The 20419-nt window shown below is 45.2% G+C and overlaps 1 protein-coding gene across 5 annotated transcripts in view; it reads left to right on the top strand.

Moving 5' to 3' along the window:
* Nucleotides 1-20419, top strand: part of Kiaa0232 (KIAA0232 ortholog) — an 82130-nt gene that overhangs the window by 46747 nt on the left and 14964 nt on the right. For 3 of the 5 annotated variants that reach the window (XM_076865253.2, XM_076865252.2, XM_076865255.2), the window contains exons 4-7: nucleotides 12042-12108; nucleotides 13261-13342; nucleotides 15189-18471; nucleotides 19718-19789. In XM_076865253.2, the coding sequence (XP_076721368.1) occupies nucleotides 12042-12108; nucleotides 13261-13342; nucleotides 15189-18471; nucleotides 19718-19789 (3504 nt within the window). Of the gene's footprint in view, nucleotides 1-12041; nucleotides 12109-13260; nucleotides 13343-15188; nucleotides 18472-19717; nucleotides 19790-20419 lie in introns of those variants that run through there. The other 2 variants (XM_076865254.2, XM_076865256.2) reach the window with 2 other exon arrangements.

Genomic DNA, 20419 nt, shown 5'->3' with positions numbered 1-20419 from the left:
TATTCTTTCAGCAGTCTAACATAATTATCTCATTAGATATTTAGCCTACTCTTGGTTTTTTGGTTATGCTTTCTATCATTTTGCATGTGTGGTTCATATATATATATATATATATATGTATGTATATATATATATATATATATATATATATATATATATATATATATATATAAATAAATATTTAGTTGTCGATGGACCATTATTTAATTTATGTGTTTATATATGGTGCTAAAAATCAAACCCACACATGCTGGGCAAGTGCTCTACCGCTGAGCTACAGCCCCAGCCACAGCCCGCATGTGCGGTTTTAATCCATGATTTTCATTATTTCTGGATATATTCCTAGAAGTAAGATAGCAGTTCTGACACTGTAAGAGTACTGTTTTCGCTTATGATTTATATTTTTCTTTGTTTTTTGGAAAACATTTTAAGATTTTTAAAAATTCTTCTTTTAGAACTTTATATAAAATATTTCTCATACCTTTTAGCATCCTGATATAAAATAACTTTAAAATATGATCATTTATTTAAATTAATATTATGAATTCTTACTTTATTACCTACTCTAGGATGTTATCTCTGAGATAAGAACTTCTTAAAAAGTGGTTTTACTTTGACTGTGCTGTTCGAGATAAGGTGGTTTCAATACCTCTTAAGGTACAAGATGAAATTGAGTGATTCCCATCTCTGGACACTTCCTCTTGGAGCAGGGGGTCTGGGTGTTCTTCCAGGAGAGCCAGCTTTGCTCCCTGTCATCTGTTGGCCTGTTACACAGTGCACATGCCTCTGGGCGTCTCCCTGCTTAGTGTTGACCTGTGTTCCTGTCCAACGCAGAGGTGTCCTTGGAGGCCAGTCCTTCCAGCTCAGGGCTCACAGCACCTGTGTGTGCCTTGGGTGTCGCAGCCCTGGCGTCCTCATTGCCCCTGCCAGGCTGTGCCGCTTGTGGGCAAGGACTGTGCGTTGTGTGGTTTTTACTCCCTGGTGCCCAGCACAGTGTGTGCCTGCCTGTGGAAGTTACTGAATGTCTCCTGAACTGAATCTAGTCTCAATTTTTTAAGAGCCTCCCCTCCATCAGATCCCTTTTTTCTTCCCAACTATTTTCCTCTCCTTTAAATCTACTTTTTTTTTTTTAAACTTCTGAATTGTCTAAAACTGCTGCTTTATACATGATTGGATAGAACTTTGAAAGTATTGCTTTTATGGCTTAGTTGGGCACCATTTCATTACTACAAGTAGGAACATGGTTGATCTAGTTTAAGGGGAAAAAAGGAATATACATAAAGGATGCAGGGGTACCACACTATAACCAAGGGCTGACAGTACTGGGCTAAGGAGGGATCTACACCGGAAGCTCTGTGAGTCGCAGATAAAGTCACTTTCTCTAATAGCCATGGTCTTATTTGCCGTTCTCCTTTGGACCAGTGTTGCTGAGAAATGACTGTGGTTAAGCTGAATGAGCAACAGGGCAGCTGAAATCTGCTGCAAGAGGGGGAAGAATAGAAGACCACTGTATCATGACCCTACTCCTACACAGAGCCTGCTCTCTCCCCGCTCCCGGGTCATTTCCCATTTCTGAATTCTGGCGCACACATGGTGAAGGATGGCCATTCCAGCCCCAGCCCAGCATGGCCGCCAAACTCTAGCACCCAACACCATTCAGCTAGAGAGAGCCTCTGAGCACCCCTAACTTTGTGAACTGTGGTGAGGGGCAGGCTGCGAGGAGGGCCACCCCCTTCAGCAGGGTCTCCAGGTGATGGGCAGCCTGCAGAGAGGTGTGCGTTCAGGCAATTGCCCAAGATGTGTTTTCCTCATGACACCCTGGGGGGTAGATTGATAAGCCAGCTGGCACTTTTGAAAGGATCCAGAGTGCCGTGATCTTCAGCAAGTGAGAGGTTAGTTCAGGTAAATGCTTTGAACAAAGTCCAAAAAAGCTGCTGAGTCATGGTTGGGAGCTTGAATCTGAGAAAAAATCTCCTTTCTCCTTTGGACCAAGGCTGTGGAGAATTGACTGGTTGAGCTGAGTGAGCAGCAAGGCTGCTGGAGTCTGCTGTGAGAGGAGGAGGAGTGGGAGAACGTGTGTCACCACCCTTCTCTGCAGCTTGTTGAGCCTGGGTCTCCTTCATACTAGCTGAGCATGTTGTATGCTGGGAAGAACTTGACAGGAGGTGGACACCATGCAGGGAAGGACAGTGGCCTGCAAAGGTCCTTGCTGCCTTGGGTCATTGCTCAGGAGACGTGTTCTCCTCTGCCCGGCAATAAAACATATCATCCTATCTTGGTCTTTTCTTCTCGTTTTATAAATGAATTAGTCCATTGCTTTTCCTAATAATTCTTTTTAGTCCTATCAGATGGATTTGGAGTTGGCAGGGGAAGTGAATGTGCTGAGCATATGCCAGGTCTCCGTGACTCTTTATAGAATGAGTGGAGACAGGCCCCAAGTATCAGGGCCCTGCCCCAGAGCCATACACCTTGTTTGTGCATCAACTTATAGACCCTGGAAACTGTTCTTAGGGCTTTTGAGATCCGATAAAAAGAATGTGCAGCTGGGGAGATAGCTCAGGGGTGGAGTGCTTGCCCAGCCGCACAAGGCCCTGGGTTCAAACCTCAACACCACAAAAAAGAAAAAAGAGAAGAACACTGTACTTACTCTGTAGCAATAGAAAGAACTGGTGTGGCAACTTATGAATGTGTCTCTTAGCTGTCTTTTCCAAATCTCTTGGCTTCAGTGCAAAGAAAGGAGCAAGGAGGACCTACAGAGGAAGCTTATTGTCCTGCCCTGTGAGTGATAGTTTGTGGCTGTGGCTGATTCCCACACACTGAGGACAGCAGGGGCCGTGGCTTTTGCCCTGCTTGCCTGCTCAGTCCAGATGCCCTCTCTGAGCTCTTCCTAGTACGCTCTTTAGTCAGTCACTGTCAACTGATCATAGTTGAAACCCACTGGCAATCCGTGTTTATCATCCAGTTGATTAAAATGCTCATGACATGCTCAGGAAGCTAAGGCAGGAGGACCACAAGTCCCAGGTCTGCCTGGGCAGCTTGGCAGGTCCCTGTCTCCCTGTATTGGTGTGTGGTTGACCACCGCACTTGCATCTGTACTGCAGACTGCCCACTGTGTCGGGATTTAAGGGAAATGGCTGGCCTGCCTCACTCTACCTCCCCATGTGTGTGACTCTGCCTCTGCCTCCCTTTGTCTCGTAGCGAGTCGTTCACCACTTTCTAGTACACCTCTTGGCCTGCTTGGCTCAGTATTTTATATCTGAGAGGCATCACTAGAACTGAATGGCAACTCAGGGGTGTCAAATGCATTTTTGTACTTGGAGGAGAGTTTGGCAGCACCGATGAGTATCCCCAAGCTCTTGCTGAAGAGTCACTCCTCTGGAGTCATGACCTTTGATGAACCTCGAGGTCCTTGGGTCCCTGCTAAAGCTGCCTTTGCCGAATCCCCTTTCATTTATACATGCAAATAACAAATAACATGCAGGTCTCCCGGGTGTTCACTTTCTGTAACACACTTTGCATTTGCTTTGGTTGTGGTTAGAAGTGGGGTCTGTTAAAGAGGAACGGTATTGAGACTTGATAATAGATAACTCCAACCCTCCGCCAGATGCGTAGATTTTATTAAGTGATGTTATGCAAGCTGTCTGATGGCTTTTATCAGTGGGCATGGCTCATGCCTGAAATTGCTGTATAAATCCAGGCCTCCCTCCCTTTCCCCCTTTAAAAAACTATGAAACAGAATTCTGAAGTGTGCCCCAGCCATTGTTTTTTGAATTCCTCAAGTTTACCTGGTTCTATTTTCCCTACTCCCAAAGTTAGGGCTTTTTTATGTTGTTTGCTTGCTTTTGTTGTTAATGATTAATTTTATTTCTGTTCTGCTTTTATTGGGCCCCTAAGATTTAATTGAAGCTGGCCCATCATCAGCACTTGGGGTGGCTAGAAGATTAGAAATACGGAGTGGCCCTGTCTGGGGGTGGCCAACGCCAAGTGCAGGGTGTCTGAGTTCACCTTGGGAGTGTCAGAGCAGTACTGCTACTACAGCCAGCAGACCAGGCTCTGGGCTCAGAGGGCCTTGCGGAGCACCCACGTCCTGGGCGCAGGGCTCTGCCTTCACTTGCTTGGCTTCTACTATCCAGGTGAGCCCTCTGGGAACTTCTTTTTGCCATTAGAAGTGCAGAACTCACCTCCATGTTTTGCACGGGATGTCTGTGTGCATTACAGGGCCGTGTACAAGAGAAGGTGTCTCGTGACAGCTCGTTTTCACAGCAGATCTTGACCATGTATGTTGTTGGCATGAGCATTTTTAATCTAATTCTTTCTGTGTAATAAGAACACCAAACAATGATGAGTAGCATTTATTGAGACTTGAGCTGTGTGGGCCCCCTATGTACACGTGCTCTGTACCTGGGAGAAGTGGTGCCTGTTCCCTCTTCAGGCCAGGCCCCTGAGGAGCAGCCAGTGGTTATAAGAGCAAAGGACACACATTCCTGCTGTGTAGTCATAGCCAGCCCTACCCAAGGAAGCCTGGCCTTGGCTCTCTGGCATGTAGATAGAGCTAAAGGCCCTGTAAAGCATTGGAGGGTTTGGAGGAGAGGGTGGCGCAGCCTGGTGCAGATGTGCATCAGGGCGTGTGGCAGTGTGTGGAGACTAGACAGGGTGGCTGAGGCCGGGTAGGTGGGGGACAGAGGGCAGACTGGGGGAACCAGTTGAGAGACCCATAAGGGACAGGAAGGTGGAAACTGGTTGTTCTGTGATACACTTTGAAGCAGAGCTGGCAGAATTGTGCATGGGTAGAGAAGAGGAAGGAGTAGAGGCCTGAGGTCAGCTCCTTGGTCTAGGCAGCTGCAAGGTTGGAATTCCCTGTTGGTGAGGAGCAGAGTCCCCAGGAAGGAGCCTGTGTGGGATGGTGCCTCCATGAGAGAACTAGCTGGGCTTAGGTTTTTTTTTTTTTGGTACTGCAAATTGAATCTGTAGCTTCACTCGTGTGAGGCAAGGACTCTACCCCCTGAGCTGCATCCAGCCCTTTTTGTTTTTAGACAGTCTTGATAAGTTTCCCAGGCTGGCTCCAAACTCACCATCCTCTTGCTTCAGCCTCCTCCCAAGTGGTTAGGAGTCCAGGCAGTGTTTGTGGGTATCCAGGGTTGACTAGGCCTTCAGTCATCTCTCTTTTTTTTTTTATTTTTAAGAGAGATTTTTTTAAAAAAAAATATTTATTTTTCAGTTTTTGGTGGACACAACATCTTTATTTTATTATTTTTATGTGGTGCTGAGGATCGTACCCAGCACCCCGCGCATGCCAGGCGAGCAGCGTTACCGCTTGAGCCACATCCCCAGCCCAGGCATCTCTTTCTTACTCATTTATCTGACCCAGAGCTTCTGCTTTCCCTTTGAAAAAGGTGGAAAATTGGGATTTCTTCTGAGAAAATTCCTGATCTTTCAAATGTTAGAAAGTGAGGATGTGAAATGAAGCAGGTGGGGCGACTGCAGGAGCCGGGGAGTGAGGGGCAGAGTGAGGGGCAGAGTGAGGGGAGTGAGGGGCTTGGACAGAGGCTGGGCCGGCGGACACTGGCGTGCTCCCCGGCCTGCTGGCCGGCCTTCATGTCCTCAGGACCTGACTTGGCATCTGTCTTGCCTGTTATGTTTCTATTTCTACTAAATATTGCTTGAAGTTGTGTGCAGATATGAGCATTTTTTTGGATGTTCATATCTTTATTTAAATGGTACCACACTGTATACGTATATTCTGCAATATTCCTCTTTTAGTTAACATTTTAAAATTTATCTATTAGTAATCGTTCTTATTATTTCTTTTCATTCCTAACTAATTGTCCATTGGGAAACTGTGAAGCACTCATTTATTTTCTTAGCACTGAGTCATTCACAAGAGTTTGGGGTTGTTGGCTATCACAGGAGTGCAGCAGAGGAGCCCTAGGCCCTGCCATGCTGCCCCCACAGTGCTTTCTCTAGTGTGTCAGTTTGCTACATTGAAGTCAGTTGTTTGTTTGTTTTTTGGTGTGTGTGTGTATGTATGTGTGTGTGTTACTGGAGACTGAACCAGGGCCTCACACCTGCTAGGCAAATGCTCCACCACTAACCATATACCCCCAGCCTACTTGATTTTATTTTGAGATGGTCTCACTACTTTGTCTAGATTGGCCTCCAAGTTGTAATCCTCCTGCCTCAACCTCCCGAGTAGTCGGGACCACAGGAGTTTGCCTCAGCACTAGTTTTGAAAAGCCGTTGTGAAGCCTCGTAGCCTGCAGTATTTGATGGAAGTCAGGACCTAACCAGACAGACAGACATGGGCTTTTCTTGTGCCTTCTTTTCTTACATGCCTATTAGGGATCTCCTTCAGAGCCTTGCTTCTGGATTAAAAATAACTGTTCTAATTTGTACTTTGAAGATCTTGACTCTACTTTTTAAGAAACAAGGAGTATCCAGACCCTCAACCCAGAGCCAAGCCTATGGGTCTGAGTCTTGTTCAGGGAGTTTAGTTTTTCCTGAAGGAATACAGCTATCTGAAAGGAAGAAAGACTGCTATCTCCAGGTTCAAGTAGGAAATGGGGCGATTTTAAAAAATAGGGTCTGCTTATGTCAATAGGATGCTACAATGAAATAGGAACATTGAAGGACTTAATTCAAATTGAAGTGTTTCCTTCTCTTTGTAGATGATGAAATAGAGGCACAGAGAAGTTAAGTAACTTGTCCAGCCACACACAGCACAGGATGTCTGATGAATCCAGATCACCATGCAAAGATTCTCTTTGCATACATCACCCTGCTGAACACTGATTCAAAACAGTTATCTTTTTCCAAACTTGATCATGTCAGCTTTATCATTACTGATAGCACAGAGATACCCTCTACTTCTCGTCATAACTCTTGACATGCTTTCCTTTGTCATTCCAGAAGTCTGCCATCTATGTCCTTAGCAGCAATGGCTTTGGGTGTGGGGGCTTTTAATCTTGGTATTCCTTTCCTGGCCTCTGAAGGCATGAGTGTGGGACCCCAGTCTTGCCCTTAGTCCTCTCTGTTGGTGCTCGATAACTGACTTAACTGTAACATTTAACTTTTGTTCTAAATGTTTTAATAAAACTTAAAAGCTAATCATTAAAGTATGGAATGCACCCTTGCTGTCCAGCACGCTGCCGCCAGTGGCCTCCCCTTCAGCATGTGACTGGGCTTCCTCTCCCTCCCCCAGCTCTGCCTTAGGAATCAGTCTGGAGTCTGAAATGCTATCACAGTCAGCCGTGGGGAAGCTGTGGTTGGGAAGCCTTTGCCTTGGTGTGGCTGCATGACGGAGAACTCAAGACTTGGGGTCTTTAAGCACCCATTGCCTTTGCTCTTGATTGTATAGGTTAGTGTGCGCTCAGCTGGGAAGTTCTTGTGTTGGTCCTGCTGCCGTCCGTGCAACTGTAGCGGCAGGGCGGGGTGACACTCCTCGAGGAACTGGTATTGCAGCAGCAGGGCTCTGAGCTGCCACCCCACTCTGCATGGCAGGTGGAGCCTAGGAGTCGGCATTCCAAGCAGGTGTGTGTCCTGCTGCTAATAGTCATGATGAAGCCCCGTCACGGTGTGAGGGACCCCACAGGGGTGAGTGCCAGCAGTCAGGTTCACCGGGGCACCAGAATAGCTGGCTTTGTCCTCGCGGTTACTTTCTAGAGGGATCGAAGGGGCAGGTTCTGGACTTTGAGACATCAGACACCCTTGAGGGAAAACATGGGCACTCCATAATGAAAATCGGGGACTGGATGAAGTCGGTGGACTCCTGCAGATCCCGTCCCTCTCTGTTCCCAGCTGCTGGGTACCGGTGACGCAGGGTAGGGTTGCTCTCACAGAGGTTGCTTTCAAGAAGAAACAGTCAAGAGATAAGATGATCTCTTAGAGATTGTGAGCATAATAGATGTGAAAAACTGATTTGAAGGTTTGGAGTGTACACCTGAAGTAGAACAAAAAAGTAAAGAAATCGTGAACAGGAGGGAAAAAGAAATGGGGACCGTTCCAGAAATTCCAGTGACCATTTCCCAATGTAGAGACTGAGGCTGCAGTAGGCCCGTGGATTCTGTATGATCAGTGTGGTTCACCTTGGCTTCACACCTAGATCTCTTTGATTCTACTTCTCAGTGTCCAAATGGAACCAGCAGTTACGTGCCAGAGTATTGTACTGGGTAGGAGTCACAGGGGAGGGGTGGGGGCACTGTCCAGCACATAGGGACTCTTCCGTCCAGATGAGTGCGCTGTGGGAAGGTTTCCACAGCAGCGGAAGCCTCTGGGTATGCAGAGGACAGATAATGAGCAGAGCAGGCCATTGCAGCGATGATTATGTCACGAATTTAAAGGGACAGGAAGTGTGCAGCCGGTGGAGAAGCACTGATATGTTGCAGGGTGGGAAACAGTAGGAACTGTCAGGAGCAACGAGAATCTCTGGAAGTACCAGACATGAGCTGCGCTTTGGCTCAGGCTTAGTCTCCATTATGTCACTGTCCTTCACCTCGCCTGCAACCGCAGAGCAGAGTGGGTGCTGTCAAGGACCCAGTGTTGGTCAGAGAAAAGGACTCAGCCGAGGCGCCCAGGTGGGACCCAGAGGGGTGCGCCGAGCTGCGTCTGGTTAGTGCCCATTCCCACTCCTCACCCCAAACTCAAAGCAGGAAAACCTGAAGGCTTTTTTTTTAGTTGTAGTTGGACACAATATCTTTATTTTTTTTATGTGGTGCTGAGGATCCAACCCAGTGCCTCACACGTGCAAGGCGGGCGCTCTACCACTGAGCTATGGCAGCCCTGAAGGCATTTTTGAAGGGATGAATCCAAAACTGAGTTCTGGAAAGTGAAAGACATACAAAATCTAGAAGTAAACCCACATTTAAGTGAGCAGGGTGACAGGGGCTCTGATGCGCGCCCAACTGCTTGGCAGCCTCCGAGCATGGCAGGGCAGGCATTCAAACCGAGGTTTGCGGAACCCGGAGCCCAAATGCAGCCGCCTTGGTCTTGCTGCCTGAGAAGGAGGTGAGCAGCCCATGCACTCTGGAAGGACAGGCTGTCGTCTTCTGCATGGCCGCTTGGCGGTGGGGTTGTGACTGCTCATGCAGTGGGTGAGCGTGTGTGGTGAGCAGGTCTGGCCGCCACCGGCTCCTATGGGCACTTGCTGGACAGCTCTGGAGGCCAGCTGGTCCCTGTACAGAGCCGGCTGCTCTGCAGGTCTGGAGTGCTGACTTGCGTCCTGGTGTGCCTCTGTGTTGCTGGATACCCACCAGTAGCGGGCACCCTCTGTTATCAATGTGGTGGGGAAAGCAAGGTGAGCTCATCAGCAGAAGTCTGGTGCCCCAGCCCGTGCCCCTCAGAGTTGTTACTAAAGACTGGGCGCTGTGCTCTCCTTGTGTCTTCGGATGCTGTAGGCTGCAGTATTCTTGAATGCTGTATGGATTCGACCTACTATGAAATATGAATGTTAAAATTCTTCAGTAGCTTATGGCATAATTGGGAAGGTGAATGAAATATCTCCTTAATAGTTCTGAATTAACACTTTGCCTCCCAGGACACAACAGAGTATGATGCCCGTTTCTGATGTCCTTTTGAGCTTCTCAGTCATGATCATGATAATGTAGTGGCCTAATTGTTCATTAAAAGAACAGAAACAGGGGCTGGGTTTGTGGCACACTTGCCTAGCATGTATGAGGCGCTGGGTTTGATTCTCAGCACCACATATAAATAAACAGATAAAGGACTATCAACAACTAAAAATATATTTTTAAAAAATTTAAATAGGATACTGCAGGTAGTTAAGAAAGAAAAGCAAAACTTGGTTGGTAAAGCTTATTTCTGCACACAAGGTAAGAAGTAAGTTGTTTGTCTCTTGCTATTTATGTAGGAAAGCATCATAGATATTTACTTATTTATATGAAAACAAATATATGTATATATACACATATCAGTCTGTGCGTGCATGTATGTATATACCTTTGTTCTCACATACAGATCAACATGGTATATGTGTAGTTGGTGTCCGAGACACAGCATAACAACCCTCCATGGAGCCCCTGGGTGGTAGTGGTCATTCTGCGGTAGCTTATTACATGGCAGCCCATTTTAGTATTGAAAGAAGCCTAGCACGCAGTCCCTGGAGGCTCAGTGTCCTGCACTGGAGACCGCAGGGTTTACAGCACAGTGACATGGGCTTGCAGCTCAGAGCGTCGTGCGGCAGGTCAGCTGACCCCGGTGTCAGTTGTTTGATCCGGAAGAGGGAATATAACTGCCGTCCTTGTCACACCTTGGACATCATGGTAAGCAGACCCTCTCTAATGGAATTGTCGAGCTGATCTGTGTTTATGACTAACATCTGGCTTGGGTTTTAAGAGTGTTTTTTTAAGGGACGACAGCTCTTGTCTGGCCTGTTTTCCTGTCTCCCCGTTAAAACTGTGGTGTGATGTGCATAGAGGGTAACTGAATGTTTGCAGTTATCCCTTTTCAATGGAATCTGTTTCTTGCTGCTCAAACTATATAACTGTGGGGTTTCTCCTTTAGAATATCTATAATACTTGTGCTGAGTCATTTTGGGTTAAGTGAATGAGGTAAAGTTCTATTTTTAGCTTCCCCAGGCCCAGTGACAGCTGGGCTGGGTCATGTGCATCTGTTTGATTGTGCCCACTGAAAGATACTGGATGCCAACTTAAATAGGACTTTGCCCACTGAATAAATCAAAAGTTCCTAAAACCACATTCATTTTTTTATTCATTGTAGAAGATCCTTCTTTCTTGTGAGAAATCGAGAATTCACAAAGTTTGGAAGTCCGCTTAGTGAAAGACGTGCTTGTGCCTGTGTCCAGCATTCGTTTTTCTCCAAAACCTGACTCCTCCTTCCACCCTCTCACTCCCAGGCTCCTCCTGGTGTTCTGCAGTCCTGCCCCTGTTCTTAGCAGAGGCTTGTACCTGTGCGACCCTGCAGAGAAAACAAGGTCCTCGCGCTGGCTCCCAGCAGCCACTTGTCTGGGCTGCTCTTGTTGCCGTCATGAAGAGTTCACTTAAAAAAAAATTTTTTTTCACCTCTTGTATTAGACTGTGAGCTCCTAGAGGACCAAGATGAGGTTTTTAAATTTTCTTTGCATTGAGTTTGTACAAGGTTGTACTCACATAAATTCTTTTCTTTTTAGGACTGGGAATTGAACCCAGGGGTGCTCTGCTACTGAGCAACATCCTCAGCCTCCCTGTCTCCTTTTTTCAAATTTTGAGACAGGGTCTCACTAAGTTGCTAGGCTGGCCTTGAACTTCCCATCCTCCTGCTTCATCCTCCCAAGTTGCTGGAATTATAGGCAGGAGCCATCACACCCAACTTCACATATGTTCCTCTTCTTCTTTTTAAAAATATTTAGTTGTAGATGAACACAATACCTTTATTTATTTATTTATTTATTTTAAAGAAAGAGGAGAGAGAGAGAGAGAGAGAATTTTTTTTTAAACATTTATTTTTTTAGTATTCGGTGGACACAACATCTTTGTTTGTATGTGGTGCTGAGGATCAAACCCAGGCCTCATGTATGCCAGGCGAGCGTGCTACTGCTTGAGCCATATCCCCAGCCCAACCTTTATTTATTTGTTTGATTATTTTTATGTGGTGCTGAGGATCGAACCCAGTGCCTCACACATGCTAGGCAAGCACTCTGCCACTGAGCCATAACCCCATCCCCTTCACATATGTTCTTAATCTGATTCACTTAGATTGTTTTTGTTGGTGACTGGCTTTGGGCAGTTAGGCCTTTGATCTGTCTTAATGAGCAAAGTGATAGGCTTCTGGGAAGGTAGAAGCCATTCTAGGAGATACATTAATGTTTCCACATTTTGTTAGTAAATTCCACTTAATGTCTTTCAATAGTAAAATATATCAGTTTAGGTCTGCAGTTGTGTAATTTTTAAACTCTGCTATTCATTAAAGTATTGATGATATATTTCTTTTGGAACATCTGAGATTTGCAAACCTCTGTGTTAAACAGAAGTGTACAGATGCCTGCTTTGCTGAACCCAGATGTAACCCCTGGTCTTTCTGTCATCTCACAGAGCTCTGGGATCGAGACCTTGGTGGAAGAACTCTGCTGCAGACTGAAAGACCTGCAGAGTGAGCAAGGTGAGCGTGCAGTTCACAAGCAGAGGCCACACTCAGGGATGATAGCCCCAGGATCTAGAGTGAGGAAAACCATAGAATTAATTAAAAAAAAAAAAAAAAAGAAAGAAAGCAGAAGCAAACCTTTGTGCCTAACATACCCCACCAAGCCAGCGTCCTACTCTGTCATCGGCCCTGTTGTGGATTCTGCCACGGCCCTTAGCAGCCAATTTGTAGAGTTCCCTGCTCCCAGAAGAGAAGAGGGACTTAATCCACTGGTGCTTTCCTAGACAGGAAGATTCCTCCGTGTGTGTCTTCACATTGATGCTCAGAGACCAGGAGCACCGTTCCCTTCTCCTCCTCCATCCTTACCCCACTGTTAACATCTGCCCATCCATGTGAAGTCCTCTAAAGATGGGGACACTAGTTACTTCAGGTTTGGAAGAAACTTCTGCTTTGACTTTAATTTTTCAGATAGGCAGGCTTGACAAGCCCATGAAGTCATTTAGGTCTGGGAGCCTCATTGCTGCTTTTCCTGATGACTGTGTGAGACCTAAGAAGGAGGCTCACTCTGAAGGCTGAGGCTCTTGTCTCCTTGCCCTTTTCGTGGTCACTTTGCTGTGCACCAAAGCTTGGCCTCCTGCTGAAGGATCAGTGCGATTGATTTTGACCTAAGGCTAAGCTACAAGGATGGCCCGTTGTTTCTGGATGAGGTGAGACATAGCCCTGGCTCGCCACCTTGTCAAGTAATAGAGCTAATTATAATGAAGAATTTTCTTTACAGATTAGTATTAGTTTAAAAATGAGTCCATATAAAGTCCATCAGTCAGAATTTTGTGAGAAAATATTTTTGGAATCTAAACAGATATTCTCCCCATCTGGTCTAATTAATAGTACACAGGGACATCAGCCTTTTAATTAAGCGCCTCTAGAACACCGTATCAGTGACGAACAACTCACCTCTCAGCCTGATGTTAAAGTGATTTAGCCAGAAAATTTTTCTGGCACACTGAAGAAACAGATTTTTATTAAAAGATAAATTGGTCTAGAGTTCTCATTTTTCAGCCACAGAAGCCTGTATCATTTCTGTTTAAAATTAAATGAGAAACTTTAACAATATGGGTATTTATTAACTAGATGTAAGACAAATCTTTCTGAATTTTTGTTTCATAACAGAAGAGAAGATTCACAAAAAGTTAGAGGGGTCTCCCTCTCCAGAGGCAGAATTATCCCCTACAGCAAAGGATCAAGTGGAAATGTATGTAAAAGTGTGCTTTTGTTAAAATCAGACTAATAACTCTATGTGGTTTCCATTTTTGGTTTGTCGTCTTCTGTTTAATTTCATATTTCATAATTTAGGAAACATTTACTGAGTAGTTATTAAGTGCTTGACACCTCTTCAGAGGTGAACAAGAGGGTTCTGTGCATATCACGCATGTTCAATAAATGTTTATGAGATGAATGAGACAAGGAAAGTAGCTGTTTTCCAAGAGTCCATTTATGTACTATTATTTTTGAAATTCACAACAGTCCTTTGAGACAGCTGTAAGAAATTATGATTATCCTTGTCCACATAACAAGAAAACCTAGTTCTCACTGCTTTTTGCACAGGGAACATGGGCAGGCCCCTGATTTAACCAGACCTGTTTCCTGTACTTGTAGTTCTTTCTTTGTAAATGAATAGTGTTACTGTAAAATGCATATAAGCAGATTTCTTGTTATACATTTTATTTTAATCTTCTGAACCTCTAAAACCCAAGGAAAAAATGCATTTAGTTGGTTTGTATAGACCCATGCAGTCCAACACAATAACCACAGCCAAGCCAGGCACAGTGGTACACACCTGTAATCCCAGCAACTTGTGAGGCTGAGGCAGGAGGAATGCAAGTTCAAGGCCAGCCTCAGCAACTTTATAAGGCCCTAAGCAACTTATCGAGACCCTGTCTCCAAATAAAGAAGGGTTGGGGATGTGGCTCGGCAGTTAAGCACCTCTGGGTTTAATCCCTAGTGCCAAAACAAAAATCAAACCCACAGGCCATAGGAGGCTATTGAGCCCTTGAAAGTGGCTCATTCAACTTGAGATGTACTCTAAATTCAAAATTCTTACTAGCTTTCAAAAACATGTAAAGAAGTGTTTAATATGGCATTAGGTTACTATTGATTTGACGTTGAAATGGTAATATCATGGGTTTACTTGGTTAAATAAAATGTATTATTGGAATTAACTTCACTCATTTCTCCTTAATAAGACTGCCAGCACATGGGAAACATTATGTTTCTGTTGTGCAGCTCTCACATAGATGGGAAGGAGGGTCAAGTCCAGGCCCTTGAAAGCATGGCCTCGTGGCCGCTTCCTGTGTGACTTGAGCACTGCCTCCAGAGTAGCAGTGCCCTCAGTGGCCAGGGCACTGTGCTGCCATCCTGAGATAAAGTGACAGGAGCAAGGCCAGTCCCATAAGCAGTGCTTTTCTATAAGGCAGAAGTGATTGTTACCTCTACTTTCTAGGTGAGGAAAGTGAGCCACAGAGAGATTAAGCAACAGGCCTAGGGTCACACAGCTAGTGAGTGGCAGAGCCAGGATTTGACCTTAGGGAATGTGGCTTTAGAGCTTATAGTGTTGACTCAGGTGCCATTCAGCTTTCCAGCTACATTGATTTATAACTTTCACAACAGCTTGGTGAGGTAAGTCATATGCTCACCATTTTACAATTAAGAAAATAGACCAGAACACTAAGTAATGAGTTTAAATTCACAAGCATAAGTGACTGAGCTGAGAATCAAATTCCAACATTTCCTACTAAAAACACTACATTTTCTTACTATGTTGTATTAGTTAAAATTTGAGCTTTGGAGATAAAAACTCTCCTTTTACTTATTTTCAGAGTTCAGTGCTTATCACAGTGCTCAGCAAAACATGTGCTTGACGCATGGGGCAGTGTTAATGTACAGTGTACTTTATTGTGAACCATGTTGGCTAATGGTTCTTGAATGATGTGAGTGCTGACTCTATTAAAATGAAATATTCCATTTTGCTGACTAGCAGCATTGTTTTCCTGCATGTAACACATCAAAGTGCTCATTTCAAACTCTTCACTGCTTTTCAGGTACTACGAAGCATTTCCACCACTTTCTGAGAAGCCAGTTTGCCTGCAAGAAATCATGACTGTGTGGAACAAGTCCAAAGCCTGCTCTTACTCCAGCTCCTCTTCATCGTCCACAGCGCCCCCAGCAAGCACAGACACATCCTCTCCCAAGGACTGCAATAGCGAAAGCGAAGTCATCAAGGAAAGACGCTCTGAAGTGTCCACTGCTGTGCATGAGAAAGCCCAGGGCAAAGGCAGACACGAGAAGGAAGACAAGCTGAGCAGTGGCCCTGCTGAAGAAAGGCCTGCCTTGTATAGAAAGCAAATGCGGCACAAACCTGAAGGGAAGGTCCGCCCTCGCTCCTGGTCTTCCGGCTCTAGTGAAGCAGGCTCAAGTTCAAGTGGGAATCAGGGAGAATTAAAAGCATCCATGAAATATGTCAAAGTAAGACACAAGGCACGAGAAATTCGAAATAGAAAAGGGCGGAATGGGCAAAACAGGCTGTCACTGAAGCACAGTGACAAGACAGAGAGAAGCATCCACGCAGGCGGCAGCAGCAGCAGCAGCGGGTCTGTGAGGCAGCTGTGCAAGCGCGGCAAGAGAGCAGCCAAGGAGACAGGCAGGAGAGATACAGCCAGCACTGCAGGGAGGGACCTGTATGCAGAGAGCAGAAACGACACCGAGTATAAAGAGGAGCCGTTGTGGTACACTGAACCAATTGCTGAATATTTTGTTCCTTTGAGCAGAAAAAGCAAACTAGAGACCACATACCGAAACAGACAAGAGTCAAGTGCTCTGACGTCAGAGGTGGTGGAAGACTTGTCTGAGTCAGTGCATGGTCTGTGTATCAGCAACAATAATACTCACAGAACATACCTCGCAGCAGGTACTTTCATTGATGGTCACTTTGTAGAAATGCCTGCAGTTATAAATGAGGATATTGACCTCACTGGGACCTCATTATGTTCTCTACCAGAGGACAACAAATACCTAGATGACATTCATCTATCAGAATTAACACACTTCTATGAAGTGGATATTGATCAATCCATGTTGGATCCCGGTGCCTCAGAAACCATGCAAGGAGAAAGTCGGATTTTGAATATGATTCGACAAAAAAGCAAAGAGAATACAGATTTTGAGGCAGAATGTTGCATAGTGTTAGATGGTGTGGAGTTGCAAGGGGAACGTGCAATATGGACAGATTCTACCAGCTCTGTGGGTGCTGAGGGCTTGTTCCTGCAAGACCTTGGGAATCTGGCTCAGTTTTGGGAGTGCTGTTCGTCCAGCTCCGGCGATGCCGACGGAGAGAGCTTTGGAGGAGACTCTCCAATTAGACTCTCTCCGATCTTGGATGGCACAATGCTCAATTCACACTTGCTTGCTGGCAATCAAGAGCTCTTCTCAGATATTAATGAAGGATCTGGTATAAACTCTTGTTTTTCAGTGTTTGAAGTGCAATGCAGTAATTCTGTTTTACCATTTTCTTTTGAAACACTCAACTTGGGAAATGAAAATACAGATTCTAGTGCTAATATGCTTGGGAAAACACAGTCTAGATTACTAATATGGACCAAAAATAGTGCCTTTGAAGAAAATGAACACTGTTCTAATCTTTCAACAAGAACTTGTAGTCCATGGTCCCATTCAGAAGAAACACGTTCAGACAATGAGACATTAAACATTCAATTTGAAGAGTCTACACAGTTTAATGCAGAAGATATTAATTATGTAGTTCCTAGAGTCTCGTCAAATTATGTAGATGAAGAACTTCTAGATTTTTTGCAAGATGAAACTTGCCAGCAGAACAGTAGAACTTCAGGAGAAATTCCTACATTAGTTTTCAAAAAAAGATCTAAGCTAGAATCTGTCTGTGGTATTCAGCTAGAACAAAAAACAGAAAACAAAAACTTTGAAACTACACAAGTATGTAGTAAAAGCAGTCCACATGGAGATGGCTACAGCTCAGGGGTTATCAAAGACATTTGGACAAAGATGGCAGATGAAAATTCTGCGACTACAGTAGAAATAGAAAGAATTGATGACGAGTTGTTTTCCACCGATGTAAATAACTACTGCTGCTGTCTGGATGCTGAAGCAAAGATGGAGACGCTTCAGGAGCCTCGTAGAGCTGTGCAACGATCTGAGTATCATCTCTGGGAGGGACAGAAGGAGAACCTGGAGAAGAGAGCGTTTGTTTCCAGTGAGCTATCAAAGGTGGACGGTGGGGATTATACTACACCCTCTAAACCTTGGGACGTGACCCAAGATAAAGAGAACGCATTCATTCTTGGAGGGGTTTATGGAGAACTCAAAACCTTCAGCAGCGATGGGGAGTGGGCAGTTGTACCACCTGGTCACACAAAAGGAAGCTTGTTACAGTGTGCAGCGTCTGATGTTGTGACAATAGCTGGAACAGATGTCTTCATGACCCCAGGAAACAGCTTTGCTCCTGGCCATAGGCAGTTATGGAAACCCTTCATGTCATTTGAACAAAATGATCAGCCGAAGAGTGGGGAAAATGGATTAAATAAGGGATTTTCTTTTATCTTCCATGAAGACTTACTAGGAGCTTGCAGTAACTTTCAAGTTGAAGATCCCGGACTTGAATATTCATTCTCTTCCTTTGACTTAAGCAATCCATTTTCCCAAGTTCTTCATGTGGAATGTTCATTTGAACCTGAAGGGATTGCATCTTTCAGCCCCAGTTTTAAACCGAAATCAATCCTCTGCTCTGATTCAGACAGTGAAGCTTTCCACCCTAGGATATGTGGAGTTGATAGAACGCAGTACAGGGCTATTCGGATCTCTCCTAGGACTCACTTTCGCCCAATTTCTGCATCTGAACTGTCCCCAGGAGGAGGAAGCGAGTCGGAATTTGAATCTGAGAAAGACGAAGTAAATATTCCCATTCCTTCTCAGGTTGATGTATTTGAAGATCCACAAGCAGATCTCAAACCTCTGGAAGAAGATGCAGAGAAAGAAGGCCATTACTATGGAAAATCAGAACTTGAGTCTGGAAAATTCCTTCCAAGATTAAAAAAGTCTGGGATGGAAAAGAGTGCTCAGACATCACTGGATTCCCAGGAGGAGTCAACTGGGATTTTGCCAGTCGGGAAGCAAAATCAATGTTTGGAATGTAGCATGAATGAATCTCTGGAAATAGATTTAGAAAGCTCAGAAGCAAATTGTAAAATAATGGCACAATGTGAGGAAGAAATTAATAATTTTTGCAGTTGCAAAGCAGGTTGTCAGTTCCCTGCTTATGAAGATGATCCAGTTTCTTCAGGACAGCTGGAGGAGGTATGTCTGTGCACGTCAGCATTTGGCACAGGATTGGATCAGGTATAATCACCACTGTTCATCCTACTACCAGGAATAGCTGTATCAGACAGCAGAAGATAGGGTTCAACTATTGGGGAGACTAGCCCAAATGTCTTTAAGAGTTCTTATGATTTTACCTTTAAGGACAGAAAATGGATTTGATTATAAATTTGAATTAGCAGATATTCTTTCAAAGGAAAGACATTTTACATTAAATCACAGGATTTTGGATTCTTTTATGTTAACATATATGTGCTATGTGTAGAGCAGAAGCCTACACAGCTGGGCGGCAGCTATGCCTGTGATCCCAGGCACCTGGGAGGCAGAGACAGGAGGACTGTAAAGTCTGGGCCAGCCTGAGCGACTTTCAGACACGTGTTAAAAGTGAAGCGTGGGGTAGGGGTATGTAGCTCAGTGATGGATGCACTTGCCAACTGGGGCCTGGCCGCAAGCTCTGTTGAGTCTGTCAAGGGAGGTTCCCAATGACAGTTTTGTTAATAGGAATCATTGAGTCCTCAGCCACATTCCTAAAAGTGGCTTGAGGTTAAGTTGATTGCACCAGAACTAACACTTAGAGCAGTAACCTTTTTCCCAAAATAGCATAGCAGCCTGCCTCCTCTGGCTGCGATTGGACATAGCAGCGCCTGGCCCTTCTCTGGGAGCGGCCAACTTGACGGGCAGGGTTGGAGTTTTAGCAGTGTGCCATCTGAGGTGGAGCAGCTGGTGCCCCCCTCCCCCCCCCCCCCCCGTCTGTCCTGCATGCGAGTTTCCACCCACACCATGAGGCCCTCTTCACATACCACCTTTCCCTGACACTGCCCTCAATTCCTCTTCTCTCCTACCCACCCCACCCTGCATCAGAATTAATTTCTCCATTTTCTTGATGTTCCTGCACGTTGTGGCTCTTTAATTGCATTCCATGTCTCACGAGTGAGTTATGCACCTTCTCTCTCACCCGACTGTCAGCTCCTGTGGCTGTGGACTGTGCCTTGCTTATTCTTTGAGTCAGTGCCTAGGTGTGCAGTTGCTTGCCTATGATTGCAGGAAGTCCCAGGTGACTCGAATCACTGTTCTAGAGATCCCCAAGGGATGAGTTTCATCCCATTCAACACTGAAGTCTGAACTGAGGAAAAATCAGTAATGTTGTTAGCCTTATTTGTTGTTTATTGCCCCATTTTCCTCCTTAAATATTCCTTTATGTACTTTGTATTTCACCTGGTTCCAGATTGGGAAGAAAGAAAAGGAGGAAGGAAGCACGATTCCGCATCACACCACTACCACACTCCTTCGCTTTCTAGTATGTTGACACGTTTACCTGCTACCAGAATTCTGGGTTTTCCTGAAAGCTTTTAGCTCTGGAGGACGTGTGGGTGTCTGAGAGGTCTTGTCAGTGCTTGGAGCTGGGGACGAGAGCTGGAGAGAGTTGCCTGCAGGATGGTTTAGGACCAGGCAGGACTGGGACCTGTGCCCTTCTGCCTTGTCTCACTGCCTGGTCAGTCTCAGGAGCACCACTTAAAGCTCGCTAGTGGTCCGTCTGTTTCAGAGCAACAGGATGAAAACGCAGGGTTTCTAATAGCATTGGTGTCTGGGAGCATAAGATGTTTTTTGAACATGCTTTAATTCAACTCAATAGACATTTATTAGATACCTGTCTCATACCTGCCTGTCAGTATAGTGAGCCTAAACAAGACTGTTCTTGCCCATGAGGAGTTCAGACAAGGAAAGGAAACCTATTTGTAAGCAGTTTATTCTGGTTTATGTCTGGTTAAGCTGCAGAAGTTGCCAGTGGGTGTTGGCACCAGTGCAAGCCTCCCCAGGAGCCACCTCTAGTGTGAGCTCCACTGGGCTCCTCTGGGGTATTTTCTGCATGGATAAGCAAGTACCTGTTCACCTATCTCCTCCTATTTTTCTCATTTTAACTAAACTG

The sequence above is a fragment of the Callospermophilus lateralis genome, chromosome 8, assembly GCF_048772815.1.
Source record: "Callospermophilus lateralis isolate mCalLat2 chromosome 8, mCalLat2.hap1, whole genome shotgun sequence".
In the NCBI taxonomy this organism is placed as follows: domain Eukaryota; kingdom Metazoa; phylum Chordata; class Mammalia; order Rodentia; family Sciuridae; genus Callospermophilus; species Callospermophilus lateralis.
The sequence above is the reverse complement of the archived record's forward strand: the minus strand, read 5'-3'. Positions and strand labels throughout refer to the sequence as shown.